At 42.9% G+C, this 20,809-nt stretch overlaps 1 protein-coding gene across 1 annotated transcript; it reads right to left on the reverse strand.

Moving 5' to 3' along the window:
* Positions 1-661: 661 nt before the first annotated feature.
* On the reverse strand, positions 662-20,145 carry ARL10 (ADP ribosylation factor like GTPase 10). Its single transcript, XM_060240213.1, has 4 exons — positions 19,681-20,145; positions 7,260-7,428; positions 2,404-2,579; positions 662-1,827 (listed from the first exon to the last, which is right to left on the reverse strand). The coding sequence occupies exons 1-4, from the start codon at positions 20,017-20,019 to the stop codon at positions 1,651-1,653; spliced, it is 861 nt and encodes a 286-aa protein (XP_060096196.1). The 5' UTR covers positions 20,020-20,145; the 3' UTR covers positions 662-1,650.
* Between the last annotated feature and the right edge of the window lie 664 nt (positions 20,146-20,809).

Raw genomic sequence — 20,809 nt, forward strand, 5'->3', positions numbered from 1 at the left:
ACAGATAACTTTGCGCAGGCAGCAGTAGGCAACCTGAGAACTGCAGGGCAGTGTTCTTAGATGTTAGCAAAGAGCTAAGTAGACAGGCCAGAAGGAGATCTAGTGTGCCTAGTAGTGCTTTGAATGGCTTATCTGGACAGAAGCGCAGCAACTTGAGGGGACCAGAAAGATGGGTTGGGGAAGAACTATTCTCAGTAGTACTCCCTACAGGACTGAATGGCAACTCACCAGGTAGGGAGCTAGGGAGTAACCGCCTTAGGTCTAAACATTCAGGGCTTTATAGGAAGAGGCCATACTCCATTAAAATATTATTGGGATTTTTCTATATCCAAAGGAATTGTTGTGCCTTCTTAGGATAGCTCTATGGCTATATGTTGCATGTATATAGGTACAAAGGGAATTGTACCTTTGATAAAGCTTCTGTACCTCCCTCTGAATCATACAGGGAGACAATTGCTGTCTAGCCCTAAGCCCATGGCGCGTTCTTTTTCCTCTAAAAAGATTTTTCAGTCCTGTGTAGAGCCCTCTGCAAGTACTGTGGTGATGGTACTCATAGCAAAATCCCATGAGTTCTGCCCTTCTCTAGTAGCAATACCATATGAAGCTACTTTCGTCTGCTTCCTTCCACCGGTGTGAAACACAGAACCACATCTTTTGAGAGTGAGGTAATATTTCAAGGTTTATTAGTGTAGAAGGAGGGAAAATGTAAACAATTGGTCTGCCTTTGTCCTTTTCATTTAGTATAGAGGAACCTAGAGTTATGTAGGGCTGTGATCCACCAGCACATACACAAAAAAACTTCCTATAGTCTGGGGTCAAGAAACAATGGGGACTGGGCTGGGAGGTTCCTGACAGGAGACAAAAAAAATAGGAAGGCCGCAAAAGTACTGCTTAAAGGTAACAGTTTCATGTCAACAGAGACAAGCTCCAAGTATAGGTGACTGGCTGAACATATAGAACTATCTCCAGGGGCAAGATGGTCCACTGAACCAGCACCAGCTTCTTTGCTAGCCGAGGTTTAGGAAATCATGCAGGTTCATGCTTTCAACCTGAATGGGGTAGTTGCCTGGTAGCACAGTCAGACTGTGCAGTGTTCCAGATCAAAACATGCATGAATGCTATAGGAACAACTTTATTCCTGAGTTGGGTAACTGAGATCAGACAGCACCAAATACGGAAGAGAGACTGTATCAGTGCACTCTCTACCTGCATTCCATACTAGGCAGTTCAATTTTCCCATTACTCCTTGAGCAGCCAGCCCTTCATGCAAATTCTGCATGTTGATTCAGACTTCAAAAACAGTGGGGAGGCGAGCAAACTTGCACTGAGGTGTAGATGTTAACTCTTGGGGAACCAATTTGAAGCCAGTATCAGGAATAACACTAGCTATAAAAAGGCTTCAACAGGCCAATTTGGACACAAGCCAAGTTACTCTAAGAAGCTTAACCTGGCAAGAAATACCAGTCAATTAAGGACATCTTGTGTCCCGGAGAAGGAGCAGCTAAGATAAATAAAACTTTAGGAATACCTAAAAGAAGCATCTGTTGAGGACTTGACCTATCTACTCCTCAGCTGTACAGATAAAATATCTTAAGTAGCTGCTACAAGAAGTAGAGTCCTGGATGTCCACCTGGTGAGGTCCAAAAATTTTCAGATCTGTGCAAGGATTCTGATGAGCAGATTCTTCAGGTGGAGAACACTGTTTGCCGTGCCCAGGCCTGCATAAGTAGCACTTGTCGGCAGCAGAAAGAATTCCCTCTGGTTATTCAAGGTGTGCAAGGCCAACTCCTTGTGTAATTCTGCTACACTCAGTGCATCCTTCTTGTCCTAGAATGGGTAGAGAATTGTAGTTTGAATAACAACAGCATAAGAAGAAACAATTGAAGATCCAGTGAGCCACCTAGTCCACCATTGTGTTTCACACAGTGGCCAACAAACAGAATAACAAGCACCAAAGCTTTTCCCTTTAAGTGAACCATAATTTGTCATACCTTACCTGACAAGGATTGGCATGGAAACTAAATATGGGAAATAATTACACCAAGACCAAACACCAGTCAAGTGACCCATACGAGCTAAACCCTGGATGTTACAAGTTGCATAAGTACAGTCAGCCTCTATGCAGGAGACTATAGAGTACAGACTAGATGAGCCAGATCTCCAGGCAGGGCTTTTTTCCTGGGGGGACATGCTGAAACAGAGTTCTGAAAAGTAACACCAAAAAAAAAAAAACCTGAGGAAGCTGGTGACTTGTCTAAAGTTTCGAAACCACTTTAAAATAGAGGAAATCCATAGCATGTGAAAATAATATTGTTTCAAGTAATTCCTTGTGTTTCACCTTCAAGAGTTCCAACACCTCTTTTTCCAGAAAAAAATAGCCCTGTGAGTTGCAAAGAAACATACCTGTTTGTTGGCCAGCACGATTAAAGGCAACTGAGCATCCTCAGCTAGAAGATAGTGCAGCTCCTGCTGAGCAGAAGGAAGGCGTGGACCATCTGCAGCATCTACAACAAACACCAAAATGTGGGCTTTGCTCAGGAACTGATTCCAGTAGGAACGTAGGTTCTGGCTACCACCAACTGGGAAATAAACAAAACTTGAAGTCAGAACTTATACAGGTACTCCTTTTATGAGAGGGAGAATAGGCACTAAACCCAGTCCATAGCTATTGCTATAGATGTAGCCCCAACAATTAGATGGGACCACCTACGTCCCATCCCTCAGCATGTCGGTTGTGAGGCTAGGAATGTTTACCCAGCTCCGACCCATACTCTACATGAATATATTGTAGAGCAACAGGTAGATCTGGCATGTGTGACTGAGACCTGGGTGCCGCAGGGCAAAACTGTCACTCTGAACCAGCTTACCCCACCTGAGTTCTCAGTCCTCCACCAATCTCGGACAGCGGGGGTGGGGTGGTGCACCAATCTCAGACTGGGCGGGGGGTGATTCTTTTTATTTCAGGGCACTCCCTACCCCAAATATACCCAGCATTGAGTGTGTTGGCCTGGTATGGGAGAAAGAAGAGTTTGGCTATCTGAGCAGTGTACCGACCACCTAATGCTCCCCCAGAGAGCCTGCCTGCCCTGCTGGATGTGGTATCGACCTGGGCATTGGACTCCCCTAGGCTGTTGGTCCTGGGGGATTTCAATGTCCATTTTGATGATATGACATCCCTGCAGGCCCAGGACCTAGTGTCATCCATGGAGACACTAGGACACTGAGACTTTCTGCAATTTATAGTCTGTAGGGTATAAATTGCAGAAAGTCTCAGAACAACCAGCAAATTCCACAGAACAATCAGCACAGTCAACAACCATCTTCCTTATCTTCAAACCCCTTCCAACCTTCCCAGCAATTAACACAGAACAATGGTCACATTCAACAGCCAGTTTCCTTGTCACTACCCTTCCAGGAAGCCCCACCAAACAATGGGCACATCTACAAACCAATTGCCCTTTCATCACACCCCCTCCAGCCTAGAAATAGCAGCTCTCCAGCAGCCCTGGCTCCACTCAATGCACAGCAGCCAAGAAGGTCTGAGCGCCTGCTCAGGCTGCAACACCACTGAGGATGTTCTCCGCAGCTGAGAACGAAACGTCTGGAAGGAAAACTTTCTCCAGTAGAACACGGCACTTGATCCCGAAAGATTCTACAAACCCTAAAGATATTGTTTACCTTGACTTCCAGAAAGCTTTTGATAAAGTTCCTCATCAAAGGCTCCTTAGAAAGCTTGAGAGTCATGGAGTAAAAGGACAAGTCCTCTTGTGGATCAAAAACTGGCTGAGTAATAGGAAGCAGAGAGTGAGTATAAATGGGCAGTCTTCGCAGTGGAAGACGGTAAGCAGTGGGGTGCCGCAGGGCTCGGTACTGGGTCCCATGCTCTTTAACTTGTTCATAAATGATTTAGAGTTGGGAGTGAGCAGTGAAGTGGCCAAGTTTGCGGATGACACTAAATTGTTCAGGGTGGTGAGAACCAGAGAGGATTGTGAGGAACTCCAAAGGGATCTGTTGAGGCTGGGTGAGTGGGCGTCAACGTGGCAGATGCAGTTCAATGTGGCCAAGTGCAAAGTAATGCACATTGGGGCCAAGAATCCCAGCTACAAATACAAGTTGATGGGGTGTGAACCGGCAGAGACTGACCAAGAGAGAGATCTTGGCGTCGTGGTAGATAACTCACTGAAAATGTCAAGACAGTGTGCGTTTGCAATAAAAAAGGCCAACGCCATGCTGGGAATCATTAGGAAGGGAACTGAAAACAAATCAGCCAGTATCATAATGCCCCTGTATAAATCGATGGTGCGGTCTCATTTGGAGTACTGTGTGCAGTTCTGGTCGCCGCACCTCAAAAAGGATATTATAGCATTGGAGAAAGTCCAGAAAAGGGCAACTAGAATGATTAAAGGGCTGGAAGACTTTCCCTATGAAGAAAGGTTGAAACGCTTGGGGCTCTTTAGCTTGGAGAAACGTCGACTGCGGGATAACATGATAGAGATTTACAAGATAATGCATGGGATGGAGAAAGTAGAGAAAGAAGTACTTTTCTCCCTTTCTCACAATACAAGAACTCGTGGGCATTCGATGAAATTGCTGAGCAGACAGGTTAAAACGGATAAAAGGAAGTACTTCTTCACCCAAAGGGTGATTAACATGTGGAATTCACTGCCACAGGAGGTGGTGGCGGCCACAAGCATAGCCACCTTCAAGAGGGTGTTAGATAAAAATATGGAGCAGTTTTGTTGGCCACTGTGTGACACAGAGTGTTGGGCTGGATGGGCCATTGGCCTGATCTAACATGGCTTCTCTTATGTTCTTATGTTAAGGGTGGTTCTTGGCAAGCGGACCTCCATGCATCACCCACTTGAACATGGTCTACCGCAGGGAGATATTCTCTCACCAGTGATGTTCAACATCTATATGTGCCCCCTTGCCCAGATTGCTTGAGGTTTTGGGCTGGGTTGTCACCAATATGTGGATGACACCCAGCTCTAACTGCTGATGGATGGCCAATCAGATTCTGCCCCAGATCATCTGACTAGTGCTCTAGAAGCTGTGGCTGGATGGTTGCAACAAAGCCGGCTGAAGTTCAGTCCAGCTAAGATGGAGGTCCTGTACCTGAACCGAGGGGGATTGGAGTCGGGGCCCTGACTCCCAACCCTGGACAATGCATCTCTTGTGCTGCCTCAGGTGAAGAGTCTGGGAGTGATACTGGATGCCTCACTTACCATGGAGGCCCAGGTCACAGCAGTTGCTCAATCTGCCTTCTATCATCTTCGGCACATCAGACAGCTGGCACCCTATCCATGCCCCCAGGATTTAGCTGCAGTGATCCATGCAATGGTCACTTCCAGGATGGATTACTGTAACTCACTCTACGCAGGCTTGCCCTTGGGACTGATCTGGAAACTCCAGCTGGTGCAAAACATGGCAGCACGGTTGTTAATTGCATTGCTTATGGGCAAGCATTCGACCGATGCTGTGCCAATTGTACTGGCTACCAATTGAGTACCAGATCCACTTCAAGGTTTTGGTATTGATGTTTAAAGCCTTACATGATATGGGACCAACATACTTGAGACTGCCTTTCCCCATATATGCCCCAGAGGTCATTGTGGTCTGCTACACAAAACCTCCTGACCACCCCTGGCCCGATGGACATACGTCTTGCCTCGACCAGGGCCAGGGCTTTCTTGACTCTGGCCCCTGCCTGGTGGAATCATCTCCCTATGGAGATCTGGGCCCTACTTGAGCTACTACCATTTCATAGGGCCTGTAAGACGGATCTATTCCACCAGGCTTTTGGTTGAAGCAGCGGGAGTCCTATTCCAGCAACTATTCCTTTAGCTGGCCTCCCTTGTTGTGAAATCATGCTTTACAGCCTTGTGGTACTGTATCTTATTTATTGTCACCATCACGTCTTCTTGGGCTGAAAACTGATGTATTCTGTTAAATGTGCTCTTCCCGCCTGTGATGTACCTTATTTCATTCTATTGTTCTATTGTCTTTGCTAATTTTATTGTATTGTATTGTTTTTAAATTTAAATTGTAGGTTTTTATTGTTGTTCAGTTCATATTGTGATCCACCCAGAGCCCATTATGTGAAAGGGCGGGATATAAGCCTACTAAATAAATAAAATAATACGTTGTGGTATGTGAGCATGTTGGGGTCATGGTAGATAACTCACTGAAAATGTGAAGACAGTGTGCGATTGCAATAAAAAAGGCCAACGCCATGCTGGGAATTATTAGGAAGGGAACTGAAAACAAATCGGCCAGTATCATAATGCCCCTGTATAAATCGATGGTGCGGTCTCATTTGGAATACTGTGTACAATTCTGGTCACCGCATCTCAAAAAGGATATTATAGCATTAAAAAAAGTGCAGAAAAGGGCAACTAGAATGATTAAAGGTTTGGAACACTTTCCCTATGAAGAAAGGTTAAAACGCTTGGGGCTCTTTAGCTTGGAGAAATGTCGACTGCGGGGTGACATTATAGAGGTTTACAAGATTATGCATGGGATGGAGAAAGTAGAGAAAGAAGTCCTTTTCTCCCTTTCTCACGATACAAGAACTCATGGGCATTCAATGAAATTGCTGAGCAGTCAGGTTAAAACGGATAAAAGGAAGTACTTCTTCACCCAAAGGGTGATTAACATGTGGAATTCACTGCCACAGGAGGTGGTGGTGGCTACAAGCATAGCCAGCTTCAAGAGGGGATTGGATAAAAATATGGAGCAGAAGTCCATCCGTGGCTATTAGCCACAGTATATATATATATGTGTGTGTGTGTGTATATATATTTATATATATATATTTATTTATATATACACACACACACACACAAACACACACACACACACATATATTGGCCACTGTGTGACACAGAGTGTTGGACTGGATGGGCCATTGGCCCGATCCAACATGGCTTCTCTTATGTTCTTATGTTTTGAGCAGCTGAGGAGTGGAGCAGTTAAGTGTGGGAATAATTTTTTTAAATGGTCACAAATTCTAGTGAGGTAGCTGTTATAATTTGTACACCAGAACAAATCCAAATCTGTGCCTCCTATTATGGGATAAAGATGTGTGTGACAGTCTTTTTAAAAAAATATTTCAAATCAATGGCATTGTGGCATTTGACGAGTTTCCAGCTACATAGCTGCACAAGCCAGACAAAACAGAGAGAGAAGGTGTGTGTAACTCCCCCGTTTAATAATTCTGGATTATGTGATGTCCCTCAAGAGTTTATGGGAGGTCTTACCTTCTAGAAGGTCCACCTGGAGTCCACTATCCTGAAATTGCACAGAATTGAAGCCCTCAGTGGGGGATGTGCACCGTTTGGCTTCTATACTGGAAACATAGTGGAGAACGCTGCTCTTTCCAGCACCATCCAGGCCTAGAACCAAAACCTGATATTCACATGAATGTGCCTACAAAAAGAGGAAGAGATTAAGGTTAGTTTTGAGTAATGGTGTGGTTGTGGAAATGCCTGTCTGTCAGAGCAGCTCATTAGAGGTTATTGTTAGCCAAGGTGATGAGATCTGACCTCCACATTTCACTATAAATTGTTGGGAGTGAATTATGAGTATTGAATTTTTTCTTATCCAATGACTGGTAAGAAGCATTAGTGTGGGACACATACATTAATGCTAATAAAGGTCTAAAGGTCACATACTATTTTTTTTCTTTTACATGCCATAAAGATTCTACATTAGTTCAGTACTAGGAAACCTGTATTTATATATTTCACTTATAGCCTGCCTTTCTCACTGAGACTCAAGGCAGATTTCAAAACATTAAAAAATTCAATAAACAATTCAGACAGCATAATACACCCATTAAACTGGGGGTCCCCAGCCTTCTTAGGCCAGTGGGAATCTGTAGAATTCTGTCACAGTGTGATGGGTGCAGTGACAAAACGGCTGCCATAAAGTGGCTGTCATAGGAAACATAGCCAGACATAACATATCTGAAACGGCTTACCTTCAGTTAAGGTTGCCAGACCCCTGGTCCAGCCAGGGGATCCACCAGTCTTTGGGGCTCCAATACACTGTCTTGAAGCTGACTGGTGGGGAAACCTCACTCTCAAACAGCGATGTTGTTGCACAACTTCCCAAGCCAACCTAGTGTCACTGATGCTGCACATAGATGCTCTGGGTTTGGGGCAAACTCTGGTTTTGTAGCAAAAAAATGCATAGTTTTTGCCTCAAACCTAGAGCATTGCATGCGATGTTAGCAACACAATGATATCACTTCTGAGTGATGTCATCATGCCATGCACACTGTGCACATGGCAGAAAATTCCAGGTCCAGGATCCCCCTGCCAGCTACAAAGTAAGACCTGGCAACCCTACCTTTAGGCCCACAGCAAAGATCCTTGTGGTGACAGCTGCTGCCAAAGCAACTTTATTAAAAATGTGAGCAGCCAATCAGAAGTCTTGCTGAACAAAAGCCCCACTTGTCCCAGCCCACTTTGTAAAAGCGCTTGGTGGGTGCCAGGAAAGGTGTCTCTGGGCACCATGGCACCCATAGGCACCATGTTGGGGACCCCTGCATTAAACAATGAATTAAGTCTAGGCTTTTTTTCTGGAAAAAGAGGTGCCAGAACTCTCAAGAAAGAAATGAAAGAGAAACACCTGGATGCCCCTCATGAACTTTTAAACATTTTTTTTTAGAGTTTTGCTTCTACAAAGGTTCTGGAATTCCATTCCGCCACATTCCACCAGAAGAAGAAGAAAAGCCTTGAGTCTAGGGTTACAGAATCAGAAAACAATGGGAACAGAGAACTGTCTAAAGCACTGTAAATGGTAAACAAAGTGAATTACAAAGGTAGAAGATGGTGCAGTAAAAGCGAGCTGATACAGGAAACACTGCAATATACTACAAGCCCTCCCTTTTTTTTCAAGAAACATACTCAAGGAAATCAAGAGGCACCTTGAAAGTTTCATCTTCAACTTCCGGAAAGATGGCCGGGTGACGCGGAGCTCCTTTCCTTGCCCGAGGAGGGAACTCTGTTTGGGGGGTAACTGAGGGGGCTTCCCGGTTGGGAGGCACCTCTTAAGGAGCTGTCAGGAGACGCTCCGAAGCCTGGGGGGCTTCTGGACGTGAGTGAGGAACGGAGGTTCCTCATTCAGAGCCAGTTTCCTCCTGGCCATTACCCCACCAACACTTCGGTGCCTAACTGTGCCGCCGGAGAGGGAGATCGGAGAGATACCGTTAATCTCCTTTAACTATACTATACCCACTAGCCTTCTTTTTAGTAGGGTTGCCTTACCTTTCAAGTGTACTTGGAGAAGCGTGCAGCTTTGTTTGGGAACGGTCTGTCGGGTATGCAGTGGCGGCGCGGTTGCTGAGCGTCGCCGGAGGAGCGAGCGGCTGAGAGACGGTCAGGCAAGCGATCGAGGGGAAGCAAGCAGAGGCTGAGACTGATCGACGTGGCTGAGGTGAAGCAAGGGCGTGAAGTGGCGAGAGAGCGAGGGAGGAAGAGGCGCTTCCTGCTTTTGAAGGACTGGCCTTAGCCCCCGTTGCAATCGTCGTCCCTACGGTGTGGGGGCTAGATTGGAGTGGGTGACCTGTAATGGCGGACGCGGCAGCGGCTTGAAGTAGTGGAAGACACCGGGAGCGTCTGAATTCTAAGGCTGTGTGAGACCCCTACGCTTTATTTCTGATCTGCTTCGTTTTTCTTTTTTCGGCTTCTGTGCTGTTTTGACTCTGTACTTGTTTATTCCTTATATTTTGTTGTGGAAGGGGTTTTGTTATTGAAGGGGATTGTTTTGTCTTTCGATTGGAGCACTTCCGGGATGATTATAACTTAAAGGGTAAAGCAGCAGTTCTGAGCGGCTTTGCTGCGGCTGCACTTTACTGAAGACTCTGGGTCCTAGTGCTATAACTATTACCAATAGAGAACAGAGACATAGACTGGCAGTGTAATTGGTACTCAAACAGGAGTTAGACTTGTGGATTGTACTTGGACATTAAGACTGGGAATTGGAAGAAGAAAGAACTGGAGAAGGGAAGAGAGAAGAAGGAAGAGGAAGAGAGAAGAGGAAGTAAGATAAGACTGTGTACATAATTTTATTGGTTGTTTCTTGGACTCAGCAATTTGTCTCTTGTGATCTACCATACACTTTGATTGTTGTTAATTAATTGAAGTTGTTTGATCCCAATTAATTTTTGATGCCTTAAATTTAAGTGCTTAGTCTTACTGCTCTATGTTTATGTGGGGTGGGGAGTTTGAATTTTGGAATTGTTGATCTGATTTGTAGATTCACTGTCTTGATTGTGTATATTATTGTAGTACATACTGCCTAGGGTTGGCTACGATAATTTTGAAATTGAGTTAAAGGTACTGGGACGTGGCAGTATACTAGCATGACAGAAACTAAGGTTAAAAAGTATTTGCAGGGTACTCCCCCGGCAGGGGGAGGTAAAGTAGTCCCTGGCACCACCGATCATGATGCTTTGGAAAAATTGCAGAATACTGTTACAGCTGGCTTTAAAAAGAACCAAGAAGCTCTTAACGAGATGAAAATAGACTTGATGTTCCAGATTAAGAAAACCAATGACCAGCTGGCAGACTTTCAGAAACAAGTATTGGCTAACACGCAACAAGTCCATGACTTAACTGCCAAGGTTGAGAGAATGGAAGATCGAGATAAGAGAACTTCTAATATAGTAAGAGAAAACCAAACAGAATTGATGGAGCTGGAGGATCGTGTGATGAGGCTTGAAATGGAAAAAGCTGCAACTATTCTTCGATTTCAAAATTTACCAGAAGAGAAGGAGGAAGATTTGATTAGTAAGATTATAGATATCCTGATAGTGGATGACGAAGACTTACTGGAAGAAGAACCCAAGGACATCCTTTGGGCCAAAAGAGTGTCCTCAAGCTATATAAGGAAATTTAAACTTCCCAGGGAAGTCCAAGTAAAGTTCATCCGCCCTGAAACCACGGAGAGAATTTTGCGGAAAGCAAGAGAGTGTGACATGAATTGGAAGGGAACCAAGATCAAAATTTTGAAAGAGATACCCTGGAGTGTGCGACAACGGAGACTTAAATTTAAGAAACTGTCCACTTGGCTGATTAAACATGAAGTCCAATTTAGATGGCTTATTCCTCAAGGCCTTTTTTTTACATACCAAGCTAAGAGATACAACATCACCACTGAGGCAAAGATGGAAGAATTTTGGGAAGAATGGGTGGAGCGATCTGATTCAGGAGAAGAACAAGAAGGTGCTAAGAAACCTCTTGACGAGGAGTCCCCCAAAAAACAACGTGAGAAAGTTAAAACCAGACTTCAGAGCAAGAAAGACTTAGCTAAGATACCTGATAGTATTGACCAAGAAAAATGAATTCTAAGGTGGGAACTAAGATACTTTCCCTGAACGTTAATGGCTTAAATGAACCTGGAAAAAGAAAGAGGACTTTCCAACAATTAATTAAATCTGGTGCGCAAATTATTTGTTTACAAGAAACCCATATTAGGACAGATGACGTGAAGTATTTGAAAAACAAGAAGTTGGGTACTTTATATTCATCATGTGATCCTCTTAAAAAGAAGAAGGGGGTAGCTATATATATATCTCACCACATTAAGTCAAACTGTTTATATTCGGATGAACAAGGAAGAACTATCATTGTTGAATTGGAATTAAATGGCCTCAAAACAATTGTTGGGAACATTTACGCTCCTAATGAAAACCAGGACAAATTTTACCAAGATCTGTATCTAAAATTTAGAGAATTTAATTCGGACAGGTACTGCATTGTTGGGGACTTTAATGCAATATTTGACATCAAAATGGACAAAAAATATGATGACCCCCGAAAAAAGAAGAAGAATCGGAATTTATTACCTGGTTCTTTTTTGAAAATGGTAGAAGAACTAAATTTAGTAGATGCCTGGAGAACAAAAAATCCGACTACAATGGACTTTACCTTCTATTCCCATGCACACAAATCTTGGTCAAGAATAGATATGTTCTGGATATCTATGAGTATGATATTGTCAGTTAATCAAGCAGATATTCTTCCTCAGTCTTATGCAGATCATAACCCAATTGTCTTGACATTACAGGAACAGCAAAGAAGTCCTCGGTGGTCCTTAAATTTACAAATTTTAAAAGAGACTAAATTCTTGGAGGTGGCTAAAAAAGAGATTCAGGAATTTTTTAAACTCAATGTTGAAAAAGATACGAAAATCCCAATTATCTGGGATGCATTTAAGGCCTTTTTCAGAGGAGTTGCGATTAGGTATTCATCAGAGAGAAAGAGAGAACAAAGGAAAGCCTACAATGATCTTATAACAAAATTGAAGCATTGCGAGAGACAACAGAAAACCGGAAACTCCAGCCAAAGGAAGACCAGAATCATGTTTTTTCAAAATCAAATAAATGCTCTCTTGGCGGAAGAAATTGAGAAAAAACTGAAGTGGGCAAGACAAAACTATTTTGAAAATGCTAACAAAGTGGGTAGATGGCTGGCTTATAGGCTGCGAAAGGAGAAGGAGAAAAAGATTATAAAAATGTTGAAAAATCAATCCAAGGAAGAAGTGTTTCAAAACTCCCAGATGAAAGAAATTATTCAAGATTTCTACCGGAATCTCTATAAAAAGCAGAGGATTGATTTGCCAAATCAAGAAGATTACATAAAGGGGGTAGAAATGAAGCAATTAACAAGGGAACAGCAAGCAAGTTTGGAGAATCCCATCTCAATACAGGAGATTGTGGACGTAATTAGAATTCAAAAAAGTAACAAGACTCCAGGTCCGGATGGACTTCCGATTGAGTTTTTTAGAGCCTTTGAAGATTCATTATTGCTACCCTTCAAAAAAGTAGTTGAGAATGTCTATAACACAGCTGAGATTCCAGACTCTTGGAAAGAAGCTTCAATTACGCTTATTCATAAGAAAGGTACAGATCCTTCAGAAATCAAAAATTATAGACCAATTTCGCTTTTGAACAGTGACTACAAGGTATACGCAGCCATATTGGCAAATAGGTTGAAGAAAGTAATTGCTGGTTTAATTCATGAAGATCAGACTGGTTTTGTTCCAGGTCGATTAATGAACCAGAACGTGAGGCTATTGTTGAACGCGTTTGAATATTATAGAGAACATCCTGACAAAGAACTTGCTGCCATATTTGTGGACGCAGAGAAGGCCTTTGATAATGTTAACTGGAACTTTATTAAAGCGACATTGTCTGCAGTTGGCTGTGGTGAGAGATATTCCAGAATGGTTGAAGCGGTTTACTCAAAGCAGGCTGCAAAAGTGAGCTTTAATGGAGTAATGACTGACTCAATTGAGATAGAACAAGGTACCAGACAGGGATGTCCGTTATCCCCTTTGTTCTTCATTCTGACTCTAGAACCGTTGATTAAGAAGATCAGGGAAGACTCTCAAATACGAGGAACTAGAATAAATAACATAGAGTTTAAGACTATGGCGTTTGCGGATGATCTTGTGTTTACCTTGGAACAACCCTCTTCCTCGATAGTTCCTTTAAAGCAAAGATTAAGAGAGTTTGGAGAAGTATCCGGATTCAAATTGAATGTCGCTAAGACCAAAATTCTAACGAAAAATATGGGAAAAGACCAAATCGAAATATTAGAGCAGCTTTCAGGCTTTAAGCATGAAAAAAAGATAAAATATTTGGGGATTCAGCTTACAAGCGACTTAAAGTCTTTATATAGAGACAATTATGAAAAAATATTGAAAGAAATCCGCAATGACTTAACCAACTGGAAAGACTTACAAATTTCACTACTAGGCAGGATTGCCACAATAAAAATGAACATCCTCCCAAGAATTTTGTTTTTGTTTCAAACAATCCCAATTATCTTACCTAAATCATTCTTTCAGCAACTCAGATCTATGACCAAGACTTTCATTTGGCAAGGCAAGAAAGCTAGAATCAAATTGAAAGTTTTACAAGATAGTAAACTAAGAGGTGGTCTAGCCTTACCTGACTGGAACTTGTATTATAAAGCTTGTTGTATTGCTTGGCTGAGAGCCTGGTGTAAGTTAGACAATAAAAAATTATTGACTATTGAGGGTGCTGGCCTGGGGGATTGTTTCAAACAATCCCAATTATCTTACCTAAATCATTCTTTCAGCAACTCAGCTCTATGACCAAGACTTTCATTTGGCAAGGCAAGAAAGCTAGAATCAAATTGAAAGTTTTACAAGATAGTAAACTAAGAGGTGGTCTAGCCTTACCTGACTGGAACTTGTATTATAAAGCTTGTTGTATTGCTTGGCTGAGAGCCTGGTGTAAGTTAGACAATAAAAAATTATTGACTATTGAGGGTGCTGGCCTGGGGGAAGGGTGGCACAGTTATATTTGGTATCATGCTCCTAGCAAAACTGGCCGATTTCTTAGACATGAAATAAGAAGATCTCTGTACAAGACCTGGCAAGAAATTAAAGTACATTATACTTATACTCCAAGATGGCTATCTCTGGTAGAAGCTCTGACCCATCCAAACTTGTACAACTGGGACATCTTACAAGACTATGCCTTCTTGTTAAACAGCCAGAATGAGCTGATTGAGGAGGAACTTTCTAAGTTAAGTTGGTGGCTCCAGTGCCAACTTAAGTCAAGATTTCGCAAAGATAAAGAAAAGGGCTTTACGAACACTCCACTTGATCTAGATCTCATACTAGAATCTAAACAGAAGATAATTTCTAAAGTATATGACTGGCTACTTCAAATTAAGATGCAGGACGAGGTTGTGAAAGAAGCATGGATACGTTGGTTGAAGGACTTTGGTTACAATATAGATTTGGAGGAATGGGAACAACTATGGAAGCGTAACATAAAACTGATGAAACCAGCAGAACTGAAAGAGAATTTATATAAAATGGTTTATAGATGGTACCTTACGCCTGATAGGTTGGCAAAAATCTATCCTACATACTCTAACAAATGTTGGAAATGTCTAGAAGCCAAAGGCTCCCTGTTTCATATATGGTGGAAATGTAAACATGCTAAAAAATATTGGTCACAGGTTAATATTTGGATCCAAAAATTTTTAAAAATGCAAATTAACCATGTGCCGGAATTGTATTTGTTAAATATCTGTAGACAAAGCTTGCCTCTTTCTAAATTGAAACTGTTATTGTATATAGTTACCACAGCTAGAATTTTGTATGCTAAATATTGGAAAAATGGGAAAACTCCCAATAGAGAGGAATTTATCAACAAATTGTTGGCAGCCGCAGAATCTGACCTAATGTCCACAAGATTAAGAAATGGCAATGTGCAAAAATGTCAAGAGGAATGGGACCCTATTTATAAATGGGTTAAAAGCAGAGGTGTCGGATCGGAGTAACCATGGGGTTTTTCCCCCTTTGCCTTTTTTGATGCTTAACTCTCTCCATCTCCCAGTGTGTATGGTTGGGTAGATGTTAGTTGTTGGTTGGGTAGATGTTAGATGTTAGTTTGCAGTTGATTGTTTGTATCTATCTTGTTTGTGGTTTGTGAGAGATGATTGTTTATGTATTCTCTGTCTATTTTTATTTTATTTCTTTGTCTTTTCTTTTATTTGTATTATTTCTTCTTAATAAAACTTTAAAATTTAAAAAAAAAAATAGAAAGTTTCATCTTCAGGGCTCCCATCTGACCTATTCACCCAGAGAAGCAGCTGAAAGGCTTTTCCATTACAGCGCTTCAAGTTTTCAAAATGCATTATTTAAGGGCAGTCATGAGCTCCCACTGTAACCCTAGTTCATCACTGGGAAAATCAGGATGCTGAAACTCTTAAAGTGAAACTCCCTTGATTCTGGATATGGACATATTGTTAGAGTATTTTGCACGCAGCAGAAGAGCTGAAGGAGAGGGGCAGGCAAAACACAGGAATTAATAGACAAGAGAAACAGCTGTATTCAATGGTAGATATATTTACCAGGAAAGTATCCAATATTCAGAGTCGTTGCCAGGCCAAGGTCATACACAGTAATCAGTACACACTTCAGTAGATAACAGTATACAGCAGTAAGTATACACAGCACGATCCAAGCACAGTAGCCTAGGATCCAACACCAGCAGTGTCTGCTGCCACCCAGACAGTGGGCCGCACAGTACCCACAATCCTTACAGGCAGACTGAGCAGGCTCACTGAGCTTCCCTAAGTACACGTACCAATCATCAGGGTTGCATCAGCTCTGTGAGCCAGCACAAAGCCTAATTACAGGTGAGGTCATCCCACCTTACCTCAGTAACAGGTAACAGCTGGATCATGATGCAGCATGACTCAGCATGACATTGCAGAAACAACATTACTATTACTAAGATGGAGTCAGTCAGCCATTTTAGGACTGAGTTCCAACACATATGAAGCTGCCTTATCCTGAATCTGACCCTTGGTCCATCAAAGTCAGTATTGTCTACTCAGACTGGCAGTGGTTCTCCAGGGTCTCAAGCTGAGGTTTTTCACACCTATTTGCCTGGACCCTTTTTTGGAGATGCCAGGGATTGAACCTGGGACCTTCTGCTTACCAAGCAGATGCTCTACCACTGAACCACCGTGGATATGGAGGATTCAGTGCAAAAGCATTGTATTCCACAAATACAAGGTTGGACTATCAGTTTGGCAGATGGGACCTTTGTACCAGTGGCCTTGGATATAAATCATTGTCTTTCAATCTAACTTACCTTGAAAGTTGTATGCTCCAAAAACAAATTGGAATGCCACATGTATCACCGCCAATTGCTGTGAGTAGCCCTGTCACTGCTTCTTCCTTTGGTCAGCATGCCTGCATGCAACCATTGAGGGATGTACAGCTTTAAAAGGGGATTGGACAGATTCATGGAGGATAGATGTGTCAGTGGCTACTAGCCTTGGTGACTGAGGGGTATCTCTGTATTCACTAAACCTCTGAATCCCAGAGCCAAGAGGCAACATCAAGGGAAGGTGTCAGCCTCTATGCCCTATTGACTGCCCAGAGGAACTGGTTGGTCACTGTGTGAAACAGGATGCTGGACTAGATGGATCACTGGTCTGATTCAGCAGGTCTCTTCTTATGTTATCGGTCCTGACAAAAAGTCAAGGAATGTATGGGGAAACTGAACATGAGATAAACTGCAAGGATTTATATTTTCAGTTTTAATCCTTACCAAGTAATCCAGTTAAATTTGCAACATGTCTTCCTCTATTTTAAGGAAATTAACCTAGCATATCAGGCTAACAAACAGATTTAGGGTTTTTCCATAGTCCCTTAAACATATTTAGATCTATTCCCTCTGCTTTGCTTTTATAATGAAGAGTTTGGAGGAACTTCAAATCTTGTGCTTGTTTTCTTCTTTTTTATATTTTGGTCAGTCCTAATAGGCAGGATGTTACTGCTGCTTGTAAAGATTAGAAAAGGAGAGATCAGAAATGAAAGCAGCTGGAAAGGTAACTGCAATTGTCTGGCAGTAATTACAATAAAGGTTAAGTAACCGATACAGTAGGACTGCAGCCAACTTGAAGCTCAATCTGTTTTATTAGCCAGTGTGAGCCCATTCCGCTGCTTATGCTGAGCTCTAAAATTCCTCTCAGTTAGGAACACTGTTGTCATAAGAAACCAGCTACAATGAGAGGTGCTGTAGCCATATTGCCAGTTGTGGGGAAATTTAAATGCCTAGTCAGTCTCTTAATTGTTTCCCCTTTACACAACCAGCTATAGGTCAGACCTGAATGAAGGGTCAGCACAGTTATTTTTTAATCCAACTGCACAGACACATTTATCAAGTCAGCAGAATTCATTAGTAACTGTTCCTGGGTGGTACCAGACTGCAGGTGGGGATCAAGATTAATATTTATACCCTGACCTGGATAGCCCAGGCAAGACCAATCTTATCAGATCTCAGAAGCTCAGCAGGGTCAGCTCTGGCAAGTACTGTACTTGGATGGGGAGACCTCCTTGGAATACCAGCAGTCAGGAGGTCAGGGGCAGGCTTTATTCAGCCACCTCCCCAGATTTCCTCTAGGACCCCAGTAGGGGTCAGTCACCAGAAGTTGCCATGACTTCCAGATGCAGGCACACACACACTTTTTTAAAAAAAAGATGAATATTTATTTATCTATTTTAAACTAGCACGTCAAAAAGTAGGATTAAGGGAGAAAACACCTAACTTTCTCCTCAGCTTGCTAGCATATCACAGCAGTTGCCCATTTTGTCCCTTATTTTTCCTATTAAACTGAAGGGGGGGGGGGGGACAAGCCATTGGTCTTTGTTGAAGTACAGCTCTGAGTGGAGAGAAAAAAAAGATTTTTCCCTTTAGAAAGTAGACAGAGTTACACATACAAGTGGTAGCATCCACTAGGAAATGAGTGCTTAGGTATATGAAAGAAGTTGGGGTTCAAGGCTTTGCCTTTTGCTTATTTTGAGGCTTTTATCAAAGTCACATTTCCATCTTGCTCAATGTTCTGTTTGTGGTGCTTACAGCCTTCGAAAAGCTTAGGAGCAAGGCATGAGACCAGCAGTATTTTCCTGTGGCACAGCCATAGCATCTGCCTCTGAACACAAAACTCCTTTGCTATCATGACTTTCATGAGCAGAACCGATCAGCAGAACTGTGTGGAGATGCAGCCACCAAAAGGTGAGCTGAGACTGGCCTTGCAGGACAGCCCCTCCCTTTTTGGAGGCACCAGCTGCCTATTTACTTCATTTATACCCCACCTTTCTCTCCAGTGGGGATGCAAGGTTGCTCACATCATTCTTCTCTCCATTCTCATTCTCCACGCAACAGGTAGGTGAGGGAGATGGCATGGCCAAAGTCACCCAGCAAGGGCTCTTTGGCAGAGTGGAGATGCGAACCTTGGTCTACCAGATTGTAGTCTGACATTAACTACTACATCACGCTGTCTTCATGTATGCATGTGTGTAGAAGTACTCAAGGATGCAAGGTCATGTAGCTGGCAGTGAAACTGATCGAAAGGCTTGATTTGGATGATCAGATAAGCTAGGTCTAAGGCTGGAAGTGCAGGCATAAAAATAAAGTTTGTAACTCTGCCATACTCTCCCCTGCTGCAAGAGCTTCCCCCTTGAAGCAGGTACAACCAGAATGAAGGAGTATGGGCATGTGAAAAAGTAGGGCATTACCCTCATTTTTTGGAATATTACAGTGAAAGAAAATACAAGTCATACACTGAATTTTGTATGGGAACACTGGATCAGAGGCTAACAACCCAGTATATTCTTGTTCTGTCCCAGCCCGCCACTGAGAAAGATATATGCATGCTACTTCTGGCCCCAAATAGAATTTACTTGATAGTATGGTTTACCTACTTGTTTCCAGTGTTAGAGCTCAGACCTGAAATATGTGATTTTTTAAAAAAATGAACCATACCACACAATAAATTATTGTGATTAGGTTGAGAAGATATCATACTTTTGTTCTGTGTATCAAACATCAGAACCTGTGTCCTCAACAAAGGTAAGAAAATGTTGATGATTAATGACTTTCTGATTCTGATACCCCCCCCCCCTTTTCCTGTATCTTATCTAATTAACTATATAATTTAAAAAATGTTGCTATTAAAAACTAACCATACCTCTGAGCATGTGCAGAATGTCCTGGGGTAATCACAGCTGCACTAACCTATCTAGCGTTTTAAAGGCAGATTTGGACGTTTCAGATGTTAAGCAGTTCTCCAGAGCAGGTCTTGGGATAGAGGGCGCTCCCACTCAACTCACCTTGTCCCCATTTGAGGTTTTGCGTCCTAGCTCCACAGCCAGCTGCCGCTCCCAGCGTCCTCTCCAGCCAACGCAGCTGTCGTTGACGTCCCGAAAGTACAGCTTCAAAGCTATGAAAAGGAGTGATCCCAAGGCGGCCACCGCTGCGCCCAGAGCCAAGCTGAGGTGCCTGAGGGCGCCAGTAGGGGCCATGGAAGAAGGAACCAGCCTAAAACGACCCCAGAACACACGGCAGAAGCACCCTAATCCGGACGCGCAAAGAGGTTTCGCCGCTTTACAGCCGCTTGAGGCTGGTTCTTCCTTCCTTCGCATTGGCGACCTGCCTCTCCTCGGTCGCATCGGCCCGCCCAGGAACAAGTGCAATAATCCACCCTGGTCAACAAACACGCCCAACCCGTTTGCCGGTAACCTAAATCAGCCGGAGAATTTCCTTGCCGGAGGCAACAGCGGGAAACTGGAGGGACAGAGCTTGGTTGACGTCACTCGCGGTCGCGGTCTTAAAGGAGACACGCTTGCTCCGGCAAGACAGTGTAGGGTTCTCCCAGTGCAATAAAGAAAAACCCATACACATCTCTTCATCCCATCCCTCACCCCGGCCGTAAAAACATTATAAGGTCTACGAGAGAGGATGTGATCCCCACACATCCTAAATATATTCACCCTTCTAGTATTGTTATTGCTCCTCATACACCTATCTTACCTCTTCGTATACAAAATTTGTGTATGTGTGCATGGAGACCAAGATGGTAGACAAAATCTCTCTCTCTCACTCACACGGGACATTTTAGCTAAAATTAGTTTCAGCCTCCACATCCCTCCAAACGACCCCTCCTTTTTATCCTTTCCCCTTATGCTCTGCTGAGCTCCATGCACATTGATGGTGCTGTATAAATATAGTAATAAACACATTTAAATAAAGGTCGACTCTCAACCACAATATGCCTCTTGTATCTAAGGTTAGGGGGATCTGCTCAGGGAGCAAATTTCCAGAGGGCTAGCCATGGCAGTTCATTACAGCAAAACACAAAAAGTCTTGTGGCACCTTAACAATTAACTGATTTAGTTTGGCAAAACTTTTTGTGGCTCTTTTAGCAGATGCATTGTTTCTTTAGATCAGATAACATATATC

Source organism: Heteronotia binoei, chromosome 5 (assembly GCF_032191835.1).
Source record: "Heteronotia binoei isolate CCM8104 ecotype False Entrance Well chromosome 5, APGP_CSIRO_Hbin_v1, whole genome shotgun sequence".
NCBI classification, from domain to species: domain Eukaryota; kingdom Metazoa; phylum Chordata; class Lepidosauria; order Squamata; family Gekkonidae; genus Heteronotia; species Heteronotia binoei.